Raw genomic sequence first — 24492 nt, forward strand, 5'->3', positions numbered from 1 at the left:
GTACCGTCATGCCATTTGAAGTTTCAACTGAATACAATTGATTGTGGGCAAACGCTAATAGTTCCTGCTCTAGCTTTGAATGCCCTTTATTTTCCCCCCTCATAGGGTCATGTCTAATCTGTACCCATCTGCCTCCTCTTTGAGGTACTTGTAATGCTCTAATCTTTGTCAAAGTGTTGCAAAGTATTATGTATGCCCCTTGCGGACTAAGGGGCATAAAGAATCCGACATGAGCTTGAATACTTCATTACCGGGAACTACTTATTGAAGGTGTGCACTCATTCACAGTCAGATCCAAGACTTCCCAACAGCGCCTCACACTGGGAAGAGCTAACAGCGCTGGGGTCACCTGACCTGTGTTTTTAAAGGGGCAGTCCACACCCCAAACCCCAACATTCAATATATAAATGGGGAGGCGAAGGCCCAGTGGTATTATCGCTGGACTATTAATCCAGAAACTCAGCTAATGTTCTGGGGACCCGGTGTAGAACCCCGCCCTCGGCAGATGGTGGAATTTGAATTCAATAAAAAATATCTGGAATAAAGAATCTACTGAATGAAACCATTGTCGATTGTCAGAAAAACCCATTTGGTTCACTAATGTCCTTTAGGAAAGGAAGTCTGCCGTCCTTACCTGGTCTGGCCTACATGTAGACAGACTCCAGAGCCACAGCAATGTGCTTGACTCTCAACTGCCCTTCGGCAGCTAGGGATGGGCAATAAATGCTGGCCAGCCAGCGACACCCATGTCCCACGCATGAATAAATTAAAAATTCACACAAAGTGTTCTTAATCTTGATGTGGAGTTGCCGGCTTTGGACTGGGGTAGACACAGTAAGTAGTCTCATAACACCAGGTTAAAGTCCAACAGGTTTATTGGTAGCACGAGCTTTCAGAGCGTTGCCCCTTCATCAGATGGTCCTCACCTGATGAAGGGGCAATGCTGCGAAAGCTTGTGCTACCAAATAAACTTGTTGGACTTTAACCTGGTGTTGTGAGACTACTTACTGTTCTTAATCTGAATGACAGACACAATTCTCATAAGGACTTTGTACTATGGGGTACTTTTGGGCCCTGGAACAACACATCGATGTGAATACACAGAGGAAATGTGTTTTAGTTGTGAACAACTGCACTATTTAACCTTGGATGCGTATCTGCTATTGGCGGTTCTCAAGAGATATGTCATTTGCAGTTTCTTATTCTTAACCTTGTATAATAAGGGAAGTTTCCCTGAGATTTTCGACCTACTCCTAATCGTGTGTGTTTTGTGTGCGCAGCAGGGAGAGGTGGATTGCTGGCCTTTAACCTGTCCGGCACTCAGCTGTGAGTACACGACCATTCCAGAGGGAGAGTGCTGCCCACACTGTGTGAGTGATCCCTGCTTAGCTGACAACGTGGTCTATGATATTCGACAGACATGTACAGACAACCTTGGAATAACGCGACTGAGCGGCTCCATATGGACAATGGCTGGATCCCCCTGCACAACTTGCAAGTGCAAGGTACCACACTGTTTTTTTTAATACTTATTAATGGAAGTTGGCTGACATTAATGCTGCAATGAAGTTACTGTGAAAATCCCCTCGTCGCAACACTCCAGCACCTGTTCGGGTACACTAAGGGAGAATTTAGAATGGACAATGCATCTAACCAGCACGACCTTTAGACTGTGGGAGCAAACCGGAGCACCCGGAGGAAACCTAGGCAGAGAAAGTGCAAACTCCACACAGACAGTGACCCGAGGCCGGAATTGAACCTGGGTCCCTGGCGTTATGAGGCAGCAGTGCTAACCACTGTGCCATCGTGCCACCCTTGGTCATCAGGTCCTGGGGTGAGATTTGAACCCGAAGCTGCTGGTTCAGAGGCAGGGACGCTACCCACTGCACCGCGAGACCTCCTCAATCACATTAAAGGCGTCTCAAATCTGTAGCTGCTTGATCAGATCCAAACACAAGATTCATAATTTAGGATTCTTACTAAATTCTCATTTTGTATAAGACGGAGACAAGAAAATGACAGAAATTTGTGTTTCAGATTCATCGTGCATATGTATCTAATTTAGAAAAATGAATTGAAAAGCTCACCCTTTTAGCAAAATTTACTTCCAGCATAATCTTCTGAAGCATTATTTTCTGGGTAAAATGGTGCACACAGATGGAGATTATGTGGTAGCTGATTAGGGTTGTATTTTCCATAAATTGACGTACTGATGATCCTTGTCATCAGATAATAAACTTCAGAAGTAATTAATGCGGTTCCCAATTAAGATGAGCGGGAGCCAAAACATTATTTTCTGCCTGACGCAGCCGCGTCGTCATTTAGCGCACTTTTCAGTTTGTTTTGGTTTAATTGTGTTGCCTTTTCCCTCTTTGTGTTATGTTTTGTCAGCGAGAACTTTGGCATCAAGCATTGGAGCTTCCAGGGTGTGTAATTAAGTGAAGGCAAGCCCAGCAGCAATCAGTCCCTATTTGGTTTTCATTATATATCAATCAGTATGTCATTAAAATCAACAATCCATACACTTAGACTCGTGGCCACGAGCAGAGCGTCCATAATGATGACAAAGTCCGTGTGGGGCTCCTAATTAATGTGCTCTAAAACACTGATGTTGGCCATCAGAAATCCATTAGAAATCAGACACAGAAGGTGCGAGAACCTATAATTTCCTCAAAACGAATCATTTACATCTCCGAAAGAGAGCCTGTGTTTCCCGCAACTGCATTGCAATGAGTCAAATTTGCAAGTAAATTACTGTTGTTTTCTGTGTGTCCTCATCAAGGCTGATAGCGCCAGCACTTAGAAATGGAAATCCATCACATTTCAAGCACTCAGCTCCAAGCATTTCAGACTCCGCTATAAGTCAGGGCTGACGTGGAGTAGAAGCCGTCTCCTGGATGCAGCTGAATAAATAATCTTGAGCCTTAGCCAGACAATAACGCTCCCCAGCCAGGCACTCAAGTCACTTCTGTGTCTTGTAAGTTACAATTGCTCATCAGAAGCCAGGTTTACTGGTAGCAGAGGTGGTAGTCTGGGCTGGAATCAAATCAAGTGTCCAGCAGAGAAAGGACAATGGCAATCTAGCATCTCCGGGGAGAACCAGAGTTAATGGGCTAAATTTTCCGGCTCTTCCCGTCAGCGGGATCTTCCAGTCCTGCCAAAGATCTCAAAGATGTTAATCCTCTGCATCATTGCCCAAGTATGTATGGCAGGGGCTATTGTGTTGTTTTGACTTGATTTGATTTGATTTATTATTGTCACACGTATTAGTATAGAGTGAAAAGTGTTGTTTCTTGGGTGCTATGCAGACAAAGCATACCATTCATAGAGAAGGAAATGAGAGAGTGCAGAATGTAGTGTTATAGTCATAGAAACTCTTAGAAACCCTACAGTACAGAAAGAGGCCACTCAGCCCATCGAGTCTGCACCAACCACAATCCCACCCAGGCCCTACCTCCATATCCCGACGTATTTTACCTACTAACCCCTCTAACCTACGCATCTCAGGGCACTAAGGGGCAATTTTTTAGCATGGCCAATCAAGCTAACCCACACATCTTTGGACTGTGGGAGGAAACCGAAGCACCCAAAGGAAACCCACGCAGAAAGCCCATGCAGACACGAGGAGAATGTACAAACTCCACACAGACAGTGACCCAAGCCGGGAATCGAACCCAGGTCCCTGGAGCTGTGAAGCAGCAGTACTAACCACTGTGCTACCGTGCCGTCCCTAGCTAGGGTGTAGAGAAAGGTCAACTTAATGCAAGGTAGGTCCATTCAAGAGTCTGATGGCAGCAGGGAAGAAGCTATTCTTGAGGCAGTTGGCATTGACCTCAGAATTTTGTATCTTTTTCTCGACAGAAGAAGGTGGAAGAGAGAATGTCCAGGGTGCATGGGGTCCTTAATTATACTGGCTGCTTTGCCAAGGCAGTAGAAAGTGTAGACAGAGTCAATGGATGGGAGGTTGGTTTGCGTGATGGACTGGGCTACGTTCACAACTTTTTGTAGTTTCTTGTGGTCTTGAGCAGAGCAGGCGTCATATCAACAGAGCAATCTTGTTAATTTCCCCACATGTTGTCCATTGCACCCAATGGGCCCAATTTTACCAAAACTAAATCGTGGTAAAGTTGGGCGTCGGGCCTTTACTGTGATCTGCACCCGATTCCGAGCAGATCACGACTTTACTGACACCCGGTCCGGGCGCGGGTCCAGCCCGCGCCCGAATCGGGCGGCCCGATGAGAAGTACAGAAGACCAGATAAATCCGTGAAGAAGAGTGAGGGTAATAACACCACTGCACCAGTCAAGGACAAGGGCGCAGCAGGTCACTATTGCCCTTGCCGCCCCTATTGACAGGGGCGGCACGGTAGCACAGTTGTTAGCACTGCTGCTTCACAGCTCCAGGGTCCCGGGTTCGATTCCCGGCTCGGGTCACTATCTGTGTGGAGTTTGCACATTCTCCTCGTGTCTGCGTGGGTTTCCTCCGGGTGCTCCGGTTTCCTCCCACAGTCCAAAGATGTGCGGGTTAGGTTGATTGGCCAGGTTAAAAATTGCCCCTTAGAGTCCTGAGATGCGTAGGTTAGAGGGATTAGCAGGTAAATATGTGGGGGTAGGGCCTGGGTGGGATTGTGGTCGGTGCAGACTCGATGGGCCGAGTGGCCTCCCTCTGCACTGTAGGGTTTCTATGATTCTATGACAGAGAAGAAGAAGGAGGCGAGATGGCTGGATAAACTTTGGGAAATCCTCAACCAGCCCGACCCCAGCTCCATGTTGGAATTCGGCGACAGCATCGCACCTCAGCAGCTGAACATCAACCTGGGAGAAATTACTGGATCAGAAGGTCCAAAGAGCAACCAAGAGCTTGATGAACAACAAGGCACCTGGGATTGAAGCACCAGCATAACCATGAAGGCCACACACCATGGACATTCTTTCTTCCACCTTCTTCCATCGGGAAAAAGATACAAATTTTGAAAACATGTATCAATCGACTCACAAACAGCTTCTTCCCTGCTGCCATGAGATTTTTGGATGGTCCTATTACATACTAAGCTGATCTTTCTCCTCACCCTATCTGTAACTGCAACACTATATTCTGCTTCCTATCCTTTCCTTCTCCCCTATGTACTTTATGAATGGTATGCTTTGTCTGTATAGTGCGCAAGAAACAATACTTTTCACTGTATGCTAATACATGTGACAATAATAAATCAAATCAATCAATTCAGTTCAATTCAATGATGCGATACCAGCAGAGCTATTGAAACATAACAAGGACACTGGGTAGGGAAGCAAGGACGTCAACAAATATCACTTAATCCTAATTTCTAAACACAAATGAACACTGAGTTAACACGCTTCAGCGACTCAAAATCACATAGACTTGATCAAGACATTCTAATAATTGTTTTAAACTCATTCATTGGTCGTGTGTATTGCTGGCAAATTCAGCATTCATTGCCTGTCCCTAATTATCCTTGAGAAGGTGCACTCAGTGCTGTTAGGGAGGGAGTTCCAACATTTTGACCCAGCACCAGTGAAGGAACGGCAATATATTTCCAAGTCAGGATGGTGAGTAACTTGGAGGGGAATATGTAGGTAGTGATGTTTCCTTGTGTCTGCTTTTGTCCTTCTTGATGGTGGAGATTGCAAGTTTGGAAGATTCTGTTGAGGGAAGCTTGGCAAGGTGCTGCAATATGTCCTGTAGATAGTGCACAGTGCAATCACTGCGCGGTGGTGAAAAAGGAATTGAATATTTAAGATAATACATAGAGCGCAAATCAAGCAGTTTACTTTGTTCTCAATGGTTTGACCTTCTTAACTGTTGGAGCTGGATTCATCCAGGAAAGTGGAGATCATTCTATCACACTTCTGACTCGTGCTTAAGAAATTGTAGCCACGTTTTGGCAATCAGTAGGTAATTCTTCACTGCACAAGTATTTATTATTGTCACAAGTAGGCTTACATTAACACTGCAATGAAGTTACTGTGAAAATCCCCTAGTCGCCACACTCCAGCACCTGAGGGAGAATTTAGCATGGCCAATGCACCTAACCAGCGCATCTTTTGGACTGTGGGAGGAATCCGGAGCACCCGGAAGAAACCCATGCAGACATGGGGGAGAATGTGCAGAGTCCGCATCAACAGTAACCCAAGCTGGGAATTGAACCCGTGTCCCTGACACTGTGAGGCAGCAGTGTTAACCACTGTGCCACTGTGCCACCCTAACTTTTGACCTGCTCTTGTCGCCACAATACTTATATGGTTAGTCGAGTTAAGATTCTGAACAATCATCAGGCTCAATGTTGATGGTGGGGACTTGACAATTATAATACCATTGAATGTCAAAGTGAGGTGATCTCTTGTTGATGATAATGTGACATTAGTGAACCTTTAAGAAGTGTTCTTCTTTTAAATCATGTTCTCTGCAGTTGTAAGCAGGCCTTTTTGGTCTCATTGTTGCCGGGTTGTCCGTCAGAAGCCCTTTTACTGCTACTTTAATGGTTTAGATGGGGTTTTGTTTATTTTTACCCTGGGCCGCAGGTACTTTCTGACCCTGCAGTGTGAGGGGGAAGATTGACTGACAAGTTAAAGTTAGGTGGTTCCGCCCCAGAAGAATTCAAGGACTTACTTTCAGTTTTGGTTTTAAGAGTCTGAAGCTGCCCTGGTTGTCAAGCGGCAGGCGGTTGTTCTCCCTCTCTCTCCCTGGCATTATAGATTCTGCTGGCTGGTTGGAAGAAGGTCTCCTGGCTTTCCTGGAATGGAAAATCTGCTGTTGGTGGTTGGCTTGCCGAGAGTCTCTCTCTCTCTCCCTGGTGTTTTGGGAAGCTGTTCTGATTCAAGATAGTCTGTGTGTATATCCAGAGGGCTGCTGGAAGTTACAAGGCTGGGAAGTCAAATTTGCAATTCTCCATCCAAGGACTAAGTTCCAGCATCATCTGAGCATTCGTATTTTCTATGCCAAGCCTGAGGCAAGGGTTTTGTATAGGGAAACTTGTTTGATTGGAACACTTTATATCCTTGTTAAGGGTTATACAATATCATGATTGTTTTTTGGTTTCTAATTGGTAAGAGTTGTTACTAATTTTCTTTCTATACATGCTTACTGTATTCTTAAATAAACTTTGTTTGATAAAAGCTCCCCAGTGTGTCAGTTGAATCATACCTGAAGTGAAGCATCTCAAGCTCACCCTAGCCAAATTCAAAGTGCATAAAACACTTTGGAGTTTCTTACCTGAATTTTTAAAATAGTCATTGGCTGCCACATTGGTGGTGCCAGTTTTATTTGCCACTTATGGACCCAAGTCTGAAAGTTACCCAGATCTTGCAGCGTATGCACATGGACTGTTTCAGTGTCTGAGGAGTTGGGAATGGTAAAAAGCAGTGTGCAATCATCAATGAATATACCCAGTTCTGACTCAATGACGGAAGGAAGGTCATTGATGAAGCAACTAAAAATGCATAGGCCTAGAACACTACTCTGAGCAACTCCGGACATGAAATGGTTGGCTTTCAACAACCTAATCTTTGTGCTAGATGTGACTTTAACATTTGGAAAGTTGTCATTTCCCACCCACCCCCGCCTCCCACCCCCTCACCCCACACTCCAATGTCCATTGACTTCAATTTTCAATGTGCTCCTTGATGCTGCACACAGCTTTGAGGGAAGTCATTCCCGCTCACCTCTGGAATTTAGCTCTTTCGCCCATGCTTAGACTAAGGTTGTAATGATGACTGGAAGTGAGTGGTTCTGGCAGTACCCAAACCAACAGCCTGTCCTGGTACCCCCATGCAGATGCTATGGTTAAGAAAGCCCACCATGCCTCTACTTTCTCAGAAAACTAAGGAAGTTTGGCATGTCTGCTACGACTCACACCAACTTTTACAGATGCACCATAGAAAACATTCTTTCTGGTTGCATCACAGCTTGGTATGGCTCTTGCTCTGTCCAAGACTGCAAGAAACGCTAAAGGGTCGTGAATGAAGCCCAGTCCACCACGCAAACCAGCCTCCCACCCACTGACACTTTCTATGCTTCCTGCTGCCTTAAAAAAGCAGCCAGCATAATTAAGGCTGCTAAATTGCCCCTTAGTGTCAGAGGGATTCGCAGGGTAAATACATGAGGTTTCGGGGATGGGGCCTGGGTGGAATTGCTGTCAGTGCAGACTCAATGGGCCGAATGGCCTCCTTCTGCACTGTGGGATTCTATGGTTCTATTAATGATTGAACTGCCCACCTCCATTCACAACTGGATGTAGGAGGATTACAGCAGTTTCATAGTTTGTAGTATCACATAGCTCTGACTATATCTTGTTGATTCAGCTGTTTAACGTGCCCTCTGTCACCACTTCACCAGCTTGGCACTTTATTTTTAAGTGTGGCTGGTGCTGCCCTGCACATGCTGCCCAACACACCATATTAAACTGGGACCGTCCGCCTGGTGATCATAGTGGAGTGAGAGATATGCTGGTTCATGAGGTTACAAATTGTGGTGGAATCTAATTCTCCTGCTACTGGTGGCCCTTAAGTGTCTCATAGAGAGCCCCAGTTCTGAACTGGTACATTTCATAGAATCATAGAATCCCTGCAGTGCAGAAGGAGGCTATTTGGTCCTTCGAGCCTGCACCGACAACTATCCCACCCAGGCCCTATCCCCATAAGCCCACATATTTAGCCTGCAAATCCCCCTGATATTACGGGTCAATTTAGCATGGCCAATCAACCAAACTGCACATCTTTGGACTGTGGGAGGAAATGGGAGCACCCGGAGGAAACCCACGCAGACACTGGAAGAACATGCAAACTCCACACAGACAGTCACCTGACCCACCATGCCATGTTGATTCATTACTATATAATGTCCCATGGCACAGTAGTTAGCACTGCTGCCTCACAGCACCAGGGACTCGGGTTCGATTCCCAACTGGGGTCACTCTCTGTGTGGAGTTTGCACGTTCTCCCTGTGTTTGCATGGGTTTCCTCCGGGTGCTCCGGTTTCCTCTCACAGTCCAAAGATGTGCGGGTTAGGTGGGTTGGCCATGCTAAATTGCCCCTTAGTGTCAAGGGGACTATCTAAGGTAAGTGCATGGGGTCATGGGGATAGGTGGGATTGTGGTCGGTGCAGACTCGATGGGCCGAATGGCCTCCTTCTGCACTGCAGGATTCTATGATTCTAAAAAATACAGATATACTATTAAAACCGATAATCTTTTCATTGTTGCGACTGGTTTTATTCTCGCTGAACGGAGGGAAAATTTACTGTCTATTCTGAAGCGTTGTATGTCTGCTACATCCTTGCTTGCATACTGAAGTGTGCATCTTGATTCTCGCTTCAAACGTGACCAATTTTTAACTGCATTTCTTGAAAACAACACAAATTTCAAGGTGTGATCTTTGCGAGGTGTGACCTTACAACTGTATGTGTTATGCTTGCAAATTGTGTAAAACCGATACAAAGTTGAAGACGAGAATTAATGAATAAAAACTGACATAATCAGTTCCAATTGGTTTTCGGGATTTCAAAGCTGTTTGGATGATGATTATAACTTGCAGTGATTTACAGTTAATGGTGATGAAAAAGCAGACAAGGCTATTCTCAAAAGGTTTGCAACGTGTTGCATGCATTTGCAGTTTCTGCTTTTTTTACAAACACGATTTGCATCTGTGCCACTGTTAGAACAGATTTTCCAGCCACAATTGGTTGCAGATCACAAGTCTTGTTACAGAGTCAAGAGCATCTGCCGACATATTTCTTGACAAGAAATATATTTTCGTAGTTACATCCATAATCTGCATGGGTGTTATGGCAGATTGCATCCATAAAAACATGAAGGATCTGCAACATACCCTACATTAGCAATTTCAAGAAGAAATATAACGATGGAAAAAATAGAGGGAGGAAAAAGTCATTGGGCCCCTTGAGCCTGTTCTCCCATTTAGTAATATCAGAGCTCACCTGATCTTCACCTCAACTCCACTTTCTTTTTAAAGTAAAGTTTATTTATTCATCACAAGTAAGACTTACATTAACACTGCAATGAAGTCACTGTTAAATTCCCCTAGTTGCCACACTCCGGCGCCTGTTCGGATAAATGCACCTAACTGGCACACCTTTTAGACTGTGGGAGGAAACCGGAGCACCTGGAGGAAACCCACGCAGACACGGAGAGAACGTGCAAACTCCACACAGACAGTGACCCAAGCCAGGAATCGAACCCGGGTCACTGGTGCTGTGAGGCAGCAGTGCTAACCACTGTGCCACCGTGCCGCCCTCCTGTCTGTTTCCCATATCCCTTATGGTTCAAAAATCATCCTAACTCAGCCTTCAATATATATAATGATTTTGCCTCCACTGGGATGAGCACTTGGCATTCCATAACATTTAAGGCTATAGGCCAAGTGCCGGCAAGTGGGATTACGTGGCTAGAGATCCGTGAACATCTGTGGGAAGAAATTTCTCCTCATTTCCATCTGAGATGGAAGATCCCTTATTCAGAATCTATGCCCCTGAATTCTAGACTACCTCAGTATCTGAGGAGGTGCAAATGGTGCAGGACATTGTGCTGGCATCAGCAAACATCCCCACTTCTGACCTTCTGATGAAAGCTGTTGAAGATTGTTGGGCCGAGGACACTACCTTGAGGAATTCTTGCACTGATGTCCTGGAGCTGAAGTAACTGACCTCCAACACTCACAACTATCTTCCTTTCTGCGAACACCAGAGCTTTCTCCCTTATTCCCACTGATTCCAGTCGTGCTAGGGTTCCTTTGATGCTAATCTCGGCCAAATGCGGCCTTCATATAGAGGATAGTCACATTCAGCTAACAACTATATACCCCCTGGTCCAGGCAAGCTGTGGGGATTACAAATAGTGTGACATGAACCCAATATCCCGGTTGAGGCCGTCCTCATGTGTGCGGACCTTGGCTATCAGTTTCTGCTCAGCGACTCTGTGCCGTCGTGTGTCGTGAAGTCGTGTATTGTTGGCAAACCTCTTGCTACAAAGAGAGGTGGGAAAGCAAGTTGTGAGGATACAAAGGGGGCGATCCTAACGGCTCATCATGCCAGTCGATTGGCATGGTGTGTCAGTAAGATCTCGAGTGATGATATCGGCCCTGATTTGAAAGTCCTCACCGGTGGGACCACCAACGGGGACCAGACATGATGACCTCACTGGTGGGATCAGAGGCCATTGAGGCCTCCCGGGAAGGTTGGGGGAAGCGGCCTTCATGACACATGACGGCGCAGAGTCGCTGAGCAGAAACTGATAGCCAAGCTCCGCACACATGAGAACATAGAACATAGAACATAGAACAGTACAGCACAGAACAGGCCCTTCGGCCCACGATGTTGTGCCGAGCTTTATCTGAAACCAAGATCAAGCTATCCCACTCCCTATCATCCTGGTGTGCTCCATGTGCCTATCCAATAACCGCTTAAATGTTTCTAAAGTGTCTGACTCCACTATCACTGCAGGCAGTCCATTCCACACCCCAACCACACTGTGCAGCTTGCCTGGACCTGCACAGTCTCACTGGCTGTCCTGTCGGGAGACAATACAGACCTCTTTAGCCTGTCTTGATGCTCTCTCCACTCACATTGTTTGTATCTTAAAGACTTGATTAGCTGTAAGTATTCGCATTCCAACCATTATTCATGTAAATTGAGTTTGTGTCTTTATATGCCCTGTTTGTGAACAGAATTCCCACTCACCTGAAGAAGGGGCTTAAGGCTCCGAAAGCTTGTGTGGCTTTTGCTACCAAATAAACCTGTTGCACTTTAACCTGGTGTCGTTAAACTTCTTACTGTGTTTACCCCAGTCCAACGCTGGCATCTCCACATCAAGATTTTTGCTCCCAAGTCAAGAGTCCAAAGTCAGAAGATGCGAACTCATCCACTGGGGCAGACCTCAGGGGCTACGCTGAGATAAAATAAAATAAAATTCTAAGTATCTAGTGGCCTTCAGTATATTAAAAGACACTCTCAGTCATAAAAGCTCATTTAATACATTTAAATCCCTTCAATTCTTAATCCTCTATAAAAACAAACATTCATATTCATAGCCCCACATCCAGGGTCAGTTAATCCTTTTATAACTCCATGGAGCTGTCAATCAAACTGTGAATCACTGGCTCCCCACTGTAATAACAGTAGGTTGTAGAAGCAATCAGGCATCGGGGATCCTATAATGTTAAACCTCAGGCTTGTGTCAACAAGCATTTATTGAAGTTGCACGCACCAATTTATTTTCAACTGAGGGACACAGCAGGCAATTATTTTTACAAAATGTAAAAGACAAGGGCTTTAAATGATTCGACAACTTGACTGTTCCACAGAGTTTATCCACCATTCCTGCATATGGTAGATAGAGAGGAACATGGACATGTCCTCTCTGGAGAACTCCAGTGGGTTTAGACCCTTCCCTTGAATGTCTGCAGCCCATGCTTCGGAAACCTGGGCATCTAAAATTGCTTCTGAGTCAAAACAGCTGCCTTATTAAATGTGCCTCTGCCTCCCTGAACTGGGGATGTATGGAATACTTCCTGCTTCTGGCCCCCTCACCCACCACACCCCTCCCCCACTCTGGAGAACATAGTGGGTGCGGCTTCAGGGGCAGGAGTCCTGGAATCAGAACTCCAATGCCATTTTTGTTCAGATGCAGAGCCCTTCCAATTCGGCCTCTGCTTCTTGTTGCTTATCCAATTCTCTATCAATGTTAATATGTTACCCCCAATGCCAAGAGCTCTTACTTTGTGTCATAAGCTCTTATGTAGCACCTTACTGAGTGTCTTCTGGAAAGGCAAATCATAGAAATCCCATAGAATCCCCACAGTGCAGAAGGAGGCCATTTGGCCCATCAAATTTGCACCAACCACAATACCACCAAGGCCCTATCCCTGTAACTCCACACGTTTACCCTGCTAATCCCTCTAACCAAGCATCCCAGGACACTGAGGAGCAATTTAGCATAGCCAATTCACCTAACCCGCACATCGTTGGACTGATACTGATATACTGACACTGATTGGAATCATTGTTGGAGTCATTCCCAGCACACAACGAGATGTTTGTGGCTGTTGCAACCCAATCATCTCAGTTCCAGTACATTGCTGCAGGGGTCCCTCCGGGTTGTGCTTAGGCCCTCAGGATAGTGTCAGCTGTTATAATGAAAGCAAAACACTGCAGTTGCTCAGGATCTGAATTAAGAATAAAAAGTGCTGGAAAAGCTCAGCAGGTCTGGCAGCATCTGTGGAGAGAGAAACAGTGTTAAGGTTTCGAGACCAATGTGATTCTTCTTTGGAACTGAGGAACAGATGCTGTCAGACCTGCTGAGTATTTCCAGCTCTTTTGGTTTTCATCTTCAGCTGCAAAGATAGAGGGACCTTCCCCACGCACCCCGGACATTCTCTTTTCCACCTTCTTCCGTCGGGAAAAAGATACAAAAGTCTGAGGTCACGTATCAACAGACTCAAGGACAGCTTCTTCCCTGCTGCCGTCAGACTTTTGAATGGACCTACCTTGCATTCAGTTGATCTTTCTCTACACCCTAGCTGTGACTGTAACACTACATTCTGCATTCTCTCCTTTCCTTCTCTATGAACGGTATGCTTTGGCTGTATAGTGCGCAAGAAACAATACTTTTCACTCTATGCTAATACATGTGACAATAATAAATCGAATCAAAGGTGAGAATGGTGATGTTCGCTGATAATTGCATGGTGTTCTTTACCATTTGATTCAGTCTGTGCCTGCTTGCGGCAAGATCTGGACAACATTAAGGCTTGGATTGATGTGTGGCAAATAATCTTTATGCCATACAAGTGCCAGACAGTGACCATCTCCAATAATCTAATCATCTCCCTTTAACATTCAATGGCATTGCCATTGCTGAATTGATCAACTTTAACATCCTGGGCTTACCATTGACCAGAAACTGATCTGGACTGGCCATACAAATATTGTGGCCACAAGAACATCCACACATCATTAAAGGGGGCAGGATAGAGTCATAGAGTCATAGATGTTTACGGCATGGAAACAGGCCCTTCGGCCCAACCTGTCCATGCCACCCCTTTTTTTTAAACCCCAAAGCTAGTCCCAATTGCCCGCGTTTGGCCCATATCCCTCTATCCATCTTACTCATGTAACTATCTAAACGCTTTTTAAAAGACAAAATTGTCGCCGCCTGTACTACTATCTCTGGCAGCTTGTTCCAGATACTCACCACCTCTGCGTGAAAAAATTGCCCCTCTGGACCCTTTTGTATCCCTTCCCTCTCACCTTAAACCTATGCCCTCTAGTTTTAGACTCCCCTACCTTTGGGAAAGAGTTTGACTATCCAGCTGATCTATGCCCTCATTATTTTACAGACCTCTATAAGATCACCCCCAAGCCTCCTATGCTCCAGAGAAAAAAGTCCCAGTCTCCTTATAACTCAATCCATCAAGTCCTGGTAGCATCCTAGTAAATCTTTTCTGCACTCTTTCTAGTTTAATAATATCCTTTCTATTATAGGGTGACCAGAATAGATGGAGAGAGTAGTTAATAAAGCATATAGAATTAATAGGGGATATAGAGTACAAAAGCAAGGAGGTTATACTGAACTTATACAAGGCACTAGTTAGACTTCAGCTGGAATATTGTATACAATTCTAGGCTTCACACTATAGGAAGGATGTGAATGCTTTGCAGAGAGTGCAGAAGAGGTTTGTAGTCATGGTTCTGGAGATGAGAATGCTGTACCTGAGAGTGTGGTAGAGGCAGGCTGAATTGACACATTCAAAAGTCATTTTTTTGAAAAGGAGAAATGTGCAAGGAGAAGACAGGAGAATGGGACTCGGTGAATTGTTCATTCAGAGAGCAGGTGCAGTTATGATGGGCCAATTGGTCTCCTTTCACACTGCAACAATTCTGTGAAGTGACTTGCCTCCCCAAAATCCTGTCTAACAGCTACAAGGCAGAAGTCAGGAGTGTGATGGAATATTTTCCACTTGCCTGAACCAGTACAGTTCAAAGCATGATGGAATCTTGATATTGTCCAAGACAAAGCAACCTGTTTGACCAGCACCCCATCTATCTTAAACATTTAAGATGTGTGTTTCTGCAGCAACTTGCCAAAGGTCCCATGGCAACACCTTCTAAATCTGCAACCTCTACCATCCAGAAAGCCAAAGGCAGCAGATACATGGGAGAACCACAGCCTGCAGGTTCCCCACCCAGTCAGATAGCATCCTGACTTGGAGTTATATCACCATTCCTTCCTTGTGACTGGGTCCAAATCCTGGAACGCCCTTCCTAACGGGGTGTACCGACAAAAGATGGACTGTCGCCATTCAAGAAGGTGCCTCACCTTCTCAAGAGCAATTGAGGACGGGTGGATAAAAGCTGGCCTTGCCAATAATATTCGGGTGCAAAGAATGAATTAAAAACTGAATGCTGACATTTGTGATTAAAAGATTAACGTTGTAATTTCTAGAAGCTAGTGATTTTGGTTTCATATTGCTGCTGCTGAATTAATTTTAAACTGAAATATTCCAATTAGATTTCATAAATCTGTCAGCGATTTTCTAATATTCAATTTTTACATTTAATTGAAAACCATGTGAAACGTCCAGAATATTTTTTTATAGAACATCAATGAGAGGCACTGTGGCCTAATGGTTAGCATTGCTGCCTCACAGTTCCAGGGACCTGGATTCAATCCCCGGCTTGGGTCACTGTCTGTGTGGAGTTTGCACGTCCTCCCTGTGTCTGCGTGGGTTTCCTTCGAGCTCCAGTTTCCTCCCACAGTCCAAAGATGTGTGGGTTAGGTGCATTGGCCATGCTAAATTAACCCTCAGTTCCTAGGATGTGTAGGTTAGAGGGATTAGCAGAGTAATTATGTGGGGTTACGGGGATAAGGCCTAGGTAGGATTGTTGTAGGTGCAGACTCGATGAGCCAAATGGCCTCCTCCTGCACTGTAGGGATTCTATGATTTCTAACATTTGCCATTCACTCTAAAACATTGATATTGATGTTGTCTATAATAATAATATACAGTTTTAGTCTGTCTGGACACTTATAATTGATCATTTTAAGGGATGCAACTATTGGTGGACTCATTTGATGGGTAATGCCTAAGTGCGCTCAATACAAGAATTTTACATTATTATTTGGCTACTAATTCAAACTCTTTCAAGTATTCCAGTTTAACATGACAAACAAGGACAGGAGTCAATTCTTAATTCTCTTCACAATCTCCCTTTATTTAAACTTTAGGTACCAACACAAATTAAAAACAGTTGCAACACCTTTACTCTTTTACTGAACTTCAACTCTTAACTGAACATTAACTCGAATTCTTCAACTGAAAATAGATACTACCCGGTTTAGAAAGAACTGGCCAGGTACGTTCCCAATTTAGAATCTATCCACATGGACTCTGAAGATGTTCTTCAGGGCACTTGTTGTGATGGCTGATTTCGAGAGTTGGCGCCAGAGACAAAGGACTGCACATCTCTTTTATCCAAAATTGTTTCAACTTTCCAGAAGATTCTCTGGCACCCAGCCAATGGTGTAAGAATCATAGAACCATAGGATCCCTACAGTGCAGAAAGACTCCATTTGGCCCATGGAGCCTGCACCGACAGCAATCCCACCCAGACCCTATCCCCGTAATACCACATATTTACCCTGCTAATCTCCCTGACACCAAGGAGCAATGTAGCATGGCCAATCCACCTAACCTGCACATCTTTGGAATGGGAGAGGAAACCAGAGCACCCGAAGGAAACTGATTACATTACTTAAACAGCCAATTAAATTACTTGCAAGCGGCTCTATTATGCTTGGTTCAGGGAGCATGTAGCCCACATAGAGTCCATAAACCTCGGTGCCATCAGGTCTAACTCAAAGTAAACAACTTCCCATATTTGGTCAAGACAGGAAGTCTTCAGATCACAGTTCCCAGACCAGGTCATGGTTCACCGTAACTCGACGGCACACAACTGTTTTTAATTACAAGTTGACCAAAAGTGCCAGCTTGCTTAATTCTCAGTCACCATTGCTTTTTAAAACTAATATTGCCATTATTGTAGTTAAAATCATTGTTGTAGTCATTCTTTCTCAATATACAACATTATAAAACAACTAATTAACCAACTATAATCTACACGTGTACAGAACAACCTCACCAAACATAGACCACTCCACAAGAGTAAAGCAGTGCTTTTGACGGAGGGGTAACTATGAGTGGAGTGAGTACATGGGAGTGGGGACAACATCATGGGGTATGTGCGATGGGAGACCGGGATCGGATGGCATGCGAGAGATGGAATGGGAATAGTGATGGCACAGGAAGGAGGGGTAGGTTGGGGTGCGTTGATATGAGTGAAGTGAAAGGATTGGGATATATTTGACATAAGAGGGACAGCACAGGAAGAATGGAATGACATGGAATATGAGTTAAATTTTAAACTGTTTCAATAAAGGGACTAATTTCATTGCAAATGTTTTATTTGTCTCTGCTATTTTATCTCATTCTATGGCAACACTTTCTCAACTAATAACTAAGTTTAGTGATAAGTGCACAACATTGGGCGGCGCGGTGGCACAGTGGTTAGCACTTCTACCTCACAATGCCAGGGACACTTGTTCAATTCTGACCTTAGGTGCAGAGGATGCACATTCTCCCCGTATCTGTGTGGGTTTCCAATGGGTGCTCCAGTTTCCTGCCATGCTCCAAAGATGTGCAGGACCCCATGCTAAAGTGCCCTTAGTGTCCAAAGATGTGCAGGAAAGATGGATTAGTTATGGTAAATGTGCGGGGTTATGGGGATCGGGCGGAGGGGACAGCCTGGTTAGGATACTCTTTCTGAGAGTTGGTGCAGACCCGATGGGCTGAATGGCCTCTTTCTGCACTGTCGGAATTCCATGGTTATATTACATCACAGACAATAGCTCCATGTTCAATCAAACTCACTGTACTTCAGAGTAAATTTGTCAGATCTGTTATTGCATAAATATATGTGAATGGTTAATATTGATTCACTTTTCTATGTTGAGTTAAACTGAGGGAAAAATCTTCCTGTGGTGAGATATTTGAAAGAGATTATGAAAACAGTCTTTATTTTACCAATGTTAGCACTGCTAAGCAGGATGGCATGGTGGCACAGTGGTTAGCACTGCTGCCTCACAATGCCAGGGACCTGGGTTCGATTCCTGGCTTGAGTCACTGTCTGTGTGGAGTCTGCACATTCTCCCCGTGTCTGCGTGGGTTTCCTCCGGGTGCTCTGATTTCCTCCCACAGTCTGAAAGACGTGCTGGTTAGGTGCATTGGCCATGCTAAATTCTCCCTCAGTGTACCCAAACAGGCGCCAAAGTATGGCGTCTAGGGGATTTTCACAGTAACGTCATTGCAGTGTTAATATAAGCCTACTTGTGACACTAATAAATTAAAACTTTAGCATCAATTGAATATTGGTAATAGATTAACAACGTTTATTTATTGGCCTTTGAACTTGCCAGCCAGTTAATTGATGTTGATCTGAAGCGTGGATCTGAATTTTGAACAACTTCACGTCTGGAATTAATTGCTGTTGGTTGTCAGTCTGTGGGGAATGCTTGACCATTGCTCATCAGAATCTAAGCTCCCTGGACTTATTTAAGTTACCTAAACACCCTCCAATTTAGGCACGAAGGGAACAGTCAGACTGAAACTGGTCTTAGATGGGGACGCAAAGCCGTGGATGATGAACCAGCAGCTCATTTCACGCTCCTCAGGGATTTTCTTTTCCACTATGATGAAACAAATCAGACAATAAGTACAATGTGCTGCCATTTCACCATCCCCAATGATCAATTTCACCTTTAGTGTGTGAATTTCCAATTAGGTTCAAAGACTATCAACGTTCTGGGGGTTACCATTGATCAGAAGCTGACCTGTATGAGCCTAATAACTTCTGTGGTTACAAAAGCTGGTCAGAGGTTGGGCATTCTGCAGTGAGTAACTCACCATCTGACTCCCCAGAGTCTACCCACTATCTACAAGGCACAAGTCAGGAGTGTGATGGAATATTGTCCACTTGCCTGGACGAGTGCAGCTTCAACAATACACAAGAAGCTCGTCACCATCTAAGACAAAGTGGTCGGCTTGATAAGCACCCCATTCACCACCCATATTCACTTCCTCCACTGCTGATGCACAGTGACAGCAGTGTGTGTACCATCTACAGGATACACTGCACCAATTCACCAAGGCTCCTTCCATAACACCTTTCAAACCACAGTCTCCACCATCTGCAGGGGCAAAGGCAGCAGATGCATGAGAACATCGCCACTTGCAAGTTTCCTTCCAACAAGAGGAGCGGCACGGTGGCACAATGGTTAGCATTGCTGCCTCACAGTGCCAGGGACCCGGGTTCAATTCCGGCCTTGGGTCACTGTCTGTGTGGAGTTTGCACGTTCTCCTCACGTCTGTGTGGGTTTCCTCCGGGTGTTCCAGTTTCCCCCCACAGTCCAAAGATGTGCAGGTTAGGTTGATTGGCCATGCTAAATTGCCCCTTTTTATCAAGGGGATTAGCAGAGTAAATACTTGGGTTACAGGGATAAGTGGGTGGGATTGTGGTCGGTGCAGGTTCAATGGGCCGAATGGCCTCCTGCTGCACTGTGGGGATTCTATGATTCTAAGTCATTCACCATTTTGACCAGGAAGTAAGTATCGCCATTCCTTCACTGTCGCTGGGTCAAAACTCTTCAACTCCCTTTCTAACAGCTCTGTGGGTGTTCCTACTGCACATGGACTGCAGCAGCTCAAGAAGACAGCTCACCATCACCTTCTCAAGGACAGTTAGGGAATACTGGTTGAGCCATAGGACCATAACAACAAAGAACAGCACAGGAACAGGCCCCTCGGCCCTCCAAACCTGCGCCGATCATGTTTACCTATCTAACCAACCGCTTATATCCCTCTATTCCCCGTTTGTTCATATGCTTATCAAGATATGTCTTAAATGTGGCTAACGTAACTGCCTCAACCACCTCACTTGGCAGTGCATTCCAGGCCCCCACCATCTTGTGTGTAAAAAACTTCCCCCCTGCACACCTCCACTGAACGTTTCCCCCCTTATCTTGATCTTGTGCCCCCTTGTAATTGTCATTTCTGCCCTTGGAAAAAGCTTCCAACTGTTCACCCTATCTGTACCTCTCATAATTTTATAAACTTCTATCAGGTCACCCCTCAGCCTCCGTCTTTCCAGGGAGAACAATCCCAGTTTATTCAATCCCTTCTCATAGCTAATACCCTCCATACCAGCCAACATCATGGTAAACCTTTTCTGCACTCGCTCCAAAGCCTCCACGTCCTTCTGGTAGTGCGGCGACCAGAACTGGACACAGTGGCCACGATTCTCTCATCGTGACCCACAACTTTTCTGGCGGGTCGCGGTGGGAGATGCGCGCCGCCGGCCTTGTACCGGGATTTGCGCAGGCGCCGGGAACGCATGCACATCTCCCAGAGCTGGCGAACAGTCACTGGTCAGACCAAGCTGGAAACCAGCAGGAAGGCAGGTAAGTCATTTGAATCTTTTTTAAATGTACTTTAAATATGTTTAGCAGTTGATTATCAGGAACTTTCAGGTCCCAATTGAATCTCCCACCCCGCCCGGAGTACTTCATTCCGGCGGGGTTTACACTAGCTCCCAACATTCAGGGAACTAATGGGATACCTCGCCGGAATGAAGGGGGACAATTGGGGAGTGTGCCTCTGGGCATGGGCACCCTGGCAGTGCCAGCTTGTGCCCCCTGGCACTGCCTAATGGGCAAAGTGCCCATGTCCAAGGGGCATATCCTCCCAGCATCTACCCTGTCTAGTCCTATTAGAATTTTATAAGTCTCTATGAGATCCCCCTTCATTCGTCTGAACTCCAGAGTAAACAATCCTAACCTAGTCAATCTCTCCTCATACATCAGTCCCGCCATCCCCGGAATCAGCCTGGTGAACCTTCGCTGCACTCCCTCAAGAGCAAGAACATCCTTCCTCAGAGAATGAGACCAAAACTGCACACAATACTCTCGGTGTGGCCTCACCAAGGCCCTGTATAATTGCGACAACACATCTCTGCTCCTGTATTCAAAACCTCTCACAATGAAAGCCAACATGCCATTTGCCTTCTTTACTGCCTGCTGCACCTGCATGCTTACCTTCAGTGACTGATGCACAAGAACACCCAGGTCCCACTGCACGCTCCCCTCTCCCAATTTACAGCCATTTAGGTAGTAATGCATTCATCTCTTGTCTCCCTCAGTAATCTGGGATAGATGCCATCTGGCCCTGGGGATTGGTCCAACTTAATGTTTTTTAATTCACCTAACACTTCCTCCCTCGTAATGATGACTTTTCTAAAGGGTTTACACACCCCTCCAAGACACCATCAATCGATGTGTCCCTCTCCTTTGTGAATACCGATGCAAAGTAAGGATCTCACCCACTTCCTTTGGTTCCACACATAATTTCCCTCCTTTGTCCTTAAATGGACCAACTCTTTCTCTAGCTACCCTCTTATTCCTAATATATGTATAAAATGCCTTGGGATTCTCCTTAATCTTGTCTGCCAAGGACATTTCGTGACCCTCCCTTCTTGCCCTCCTAACTCCCTGTTTGAACTCTTTTCTACTTTCCCTGTATTCTTCAAATGCTTCATCTGTTTTTAATTGCCTAGACCTCAAGTATGCATCCTTTTTCTTTCTGACTGGACTCACAATTTCACTGGTCATCCACGGTTCCTGAATCCTGTCTTTCCTGTCCTTCTTTTTCATAGGCACATGCCTGTCCTGCACTCCGATCAACTGCTTCTTAAAGACTCCCACATGCCAAATGTGGATTTACCCTCAAACAGCCTCTCCCAAACAACAGCCTCCAAATCCTGCCTAATCTGGTTGTAGTTAGCCTTTCCCCAATTTAGCACCTTAACCCTTGGATAACACTCGTCCTTTTCCATCCGAAAGCTAACGCAATTGTGGTTACTATTCACCACATGTTCCCCCACTGCAACTTTGATGACCTGTCCGGGCTCATTCCCTAGTCCTAGGTCCAGTATAGCTCCCTCTCTAGTCAGACCATCCACATATTGTTCCAAAAAGCCTTCCGGGACACACTTAACAAATTCCTCACCATAAGATATAGGAGCAGAATTAAGTACCTCAGCCATTCAGCCCATCGAGTCTGCTCCGCCATGCAATCATGGCTAATAAGTAAGAGCCAGTGATACCCACATCTTATTATAGCCAGAGAGTGGTGAATCTGTGGAACTCTTTGCCGCAGAAGGCTGTGGAAGCCAGGTCATTGAGTGTCTTGAAGACAGAGATAGATAGGTTCTTGATTAATAAGGAGATCAGGGGTTATGGGGAGAAAGCAGGAGAATGGGGATGAGAAAAATATCAGCCATGATTGAATGGCGGAGCAGACTCGATGGGCCGAGTGGCCTAATTCTGCTCCTACGTCTTATGGTCTTATGGTCTAAGGTTTGAGTGCTAATTAAAAATAAGCAAGGCATCTCTTTGCATATCATGCACACCCACAGTTTGTTTCCTATAACGTCTATCATAGTACATCACTGATGTTTAAGATCTGCACATTTTATTTGGGAAAAAGTTTTGAATACATTTCTCTACCATACAAACAATGGAGGCTATTGATTAGAGGAATGGATGAAGATTATATTTTCAACTATAATGTGGGAAACACTGAGAAACATTAACTTTTCTTTTCTTGCCTAGAATGGGAATATTTGCTGCTCAGTCGATGTGGATTGCCTCTACAACAATTGATGCTCTTTGAATGGACCGGTCTAACTCCCTGTACGGATGGTGCAGGTAATCACTCAAACATACTGCAAAAAGACCCTCACATTGTAGAACCGAAAGCTACCAAATGGAGCAAGATTTCCAAGAGTCTGTGTGTCGTTGAACTATCCTGCACTTTTGTGGCTATCCACTTTGAAATCTTTCACTTTCAACTCAAGGTTGGGAGCTTCCATGATCATACTCTTCGACAACAACACTTCAATAGTTTTTACAGCATTTTGCTCGCTGTAAGTGGAGAACTGGATTGTTTTATCTGACTTTACGACTTAAGTAGCTGTCCAAATTTGTTGTCCTGTTTTTAAGTAAATCGATTATCTGTAATATTGTGTATTAACCCTTTGAGTACTGAATGTCCTTTGCCGCTTTTGAAATTCATGCGTTTCTCTGTCAAGCAAATGAACAAATCACCTTCCATTCAACTCCAATGCCCAATGTCACGAAGAAAGCAGTTGCACAAAGACAGGAGACTACGGGACGTGTATTTTAACCGTATTGATGTTCTCGCAGACGACGAACCCAGAATGGTCGCAGTGTAACAATTTTACGCTTTTAATATGGGTTGCGGAAATATAACGGCAAGTAGTCCCACTGTTCTTTCAAGGTAGGGTAGCCCGCAGCTACAGTACCAACCTCGAGATGCACGTTCTTTTTTAACACAATCGAAAGGTAGGACACGCCTGAAATGGCAGTCAGTCGCTTTTCTGGTGTTGTTGCGATCAAGGCGAATAGTAAGGCATGTCTAAAAGGGCAGAGGTTTGATTTTGTTGTATGCTGCAAAAACACTCAGAATTAAACAATCGACCTGAAGCTTGTGCAAAAAGCTGTTCCATTTCTCAAAAGTAGTGTTGTTTGTTCGAGGTGTACTCTCTGTACGTTCCTTTCCTGTTGTTGTATGCCTATTTCTAACTCTAGGTAGTTGCAGGATCTAACAGATGCACATACTCAAGATGTATTAGATATCACTCCCCGACTTATTTCAAACTGCCATTAATCCATTTTGCCGATCGACTCGCAAAATACCGGAGAAATTGAAAAACAATGACTATCTAAAATCTGGTAAGAATTTCCACAGGGATTTCTATAGTGGGTGATAGACAGAAACTCTCACCATCCATTCCATCAGGAGAAATGGGATCACTGACTAAAAATGGACATTTTTCACAAGGAGATTCGAAGAACCTTGTTGAAATTCAGGCCATTGCATCATTTCATTGTGACAACCCCATCTGAACTTGGACTCGAACTTACTTACTTTCTGGGTATTAAGGAAAAAAATAATTTAATATCAAGGAACCTTAATCCTATTTCCACTCAGTATGAAGTAACAAAAAAAATCAATAAATGTTATACCAAAATGAATACTGGCTAACTTATCAGTCACAATCCCTGTAAATAAATCAAAAAGAACCAAATGCTTTAAAATAATTTGAAAACTGTGCAGATATATGCTGCAGCTCAGTGGTAGTGCATTCATTTCTGAACTATGGGTCCATAAGGCCCGTGGTCCAATCTCTACTCCAGAGACTTGAGTACAAAGTCTAGCCTGATGCTTTAGTGCGGTACAAAGGGAGTGCTGCATTGTCAAAGTTATTGTTTCTCAGATGAGCTGTAAAGCTGAGGACCCATTTGCCCTCTTGGGTTGCTGTAAAAGA

General features: G+C 44.8%; 1 protein-coding gene across 2 annotated transcripts in view; it reads left to right on the forward strand.

The window, feature by feature from the left end:
• LOC144498984 (protein kinase C-binding protein NELL1-like) overlaps nt 1-23645 on the forward strand; it is an 893123-nt gene extending 869478 nt beyond the window's left edge. For both annotated transcript variants that reach the window (XM_078221009.1, XM_078221010.1), the window contains 2 exons: nt 1281-1505; nt 22754-23645. In XM_078221009.1, coding sequence (XP_078077135.1) covers nt 1281-1505; nt 22754-22804 — 276 coding nt within the window. In that variant the 3' untranslated portion in view covers nt 22805-23645. The remainder of the gene's footprint in view (nt 1-1280; nt 1506-22753) is intronic.
• Nucleotides 23646-24492: the final 847 nt, after the last annotated feature.

The sequence above is a fragment of the Mustelus asterias genome, chromosome 9, assembly GCF_964213995.1.
Source record: "Mustelus asterias chromosome 9, sMusAst1.hap1.1, whole genome shotgun sequence".
In the NCBI taxonomy this organism is placed as follows: domain Eukaryota; kingdom Metazoa; phylum Chordata; class Chondrichthyes; order Carcharhiniformes; family Triakidae; genus Mustelus; species Mustelus asterias.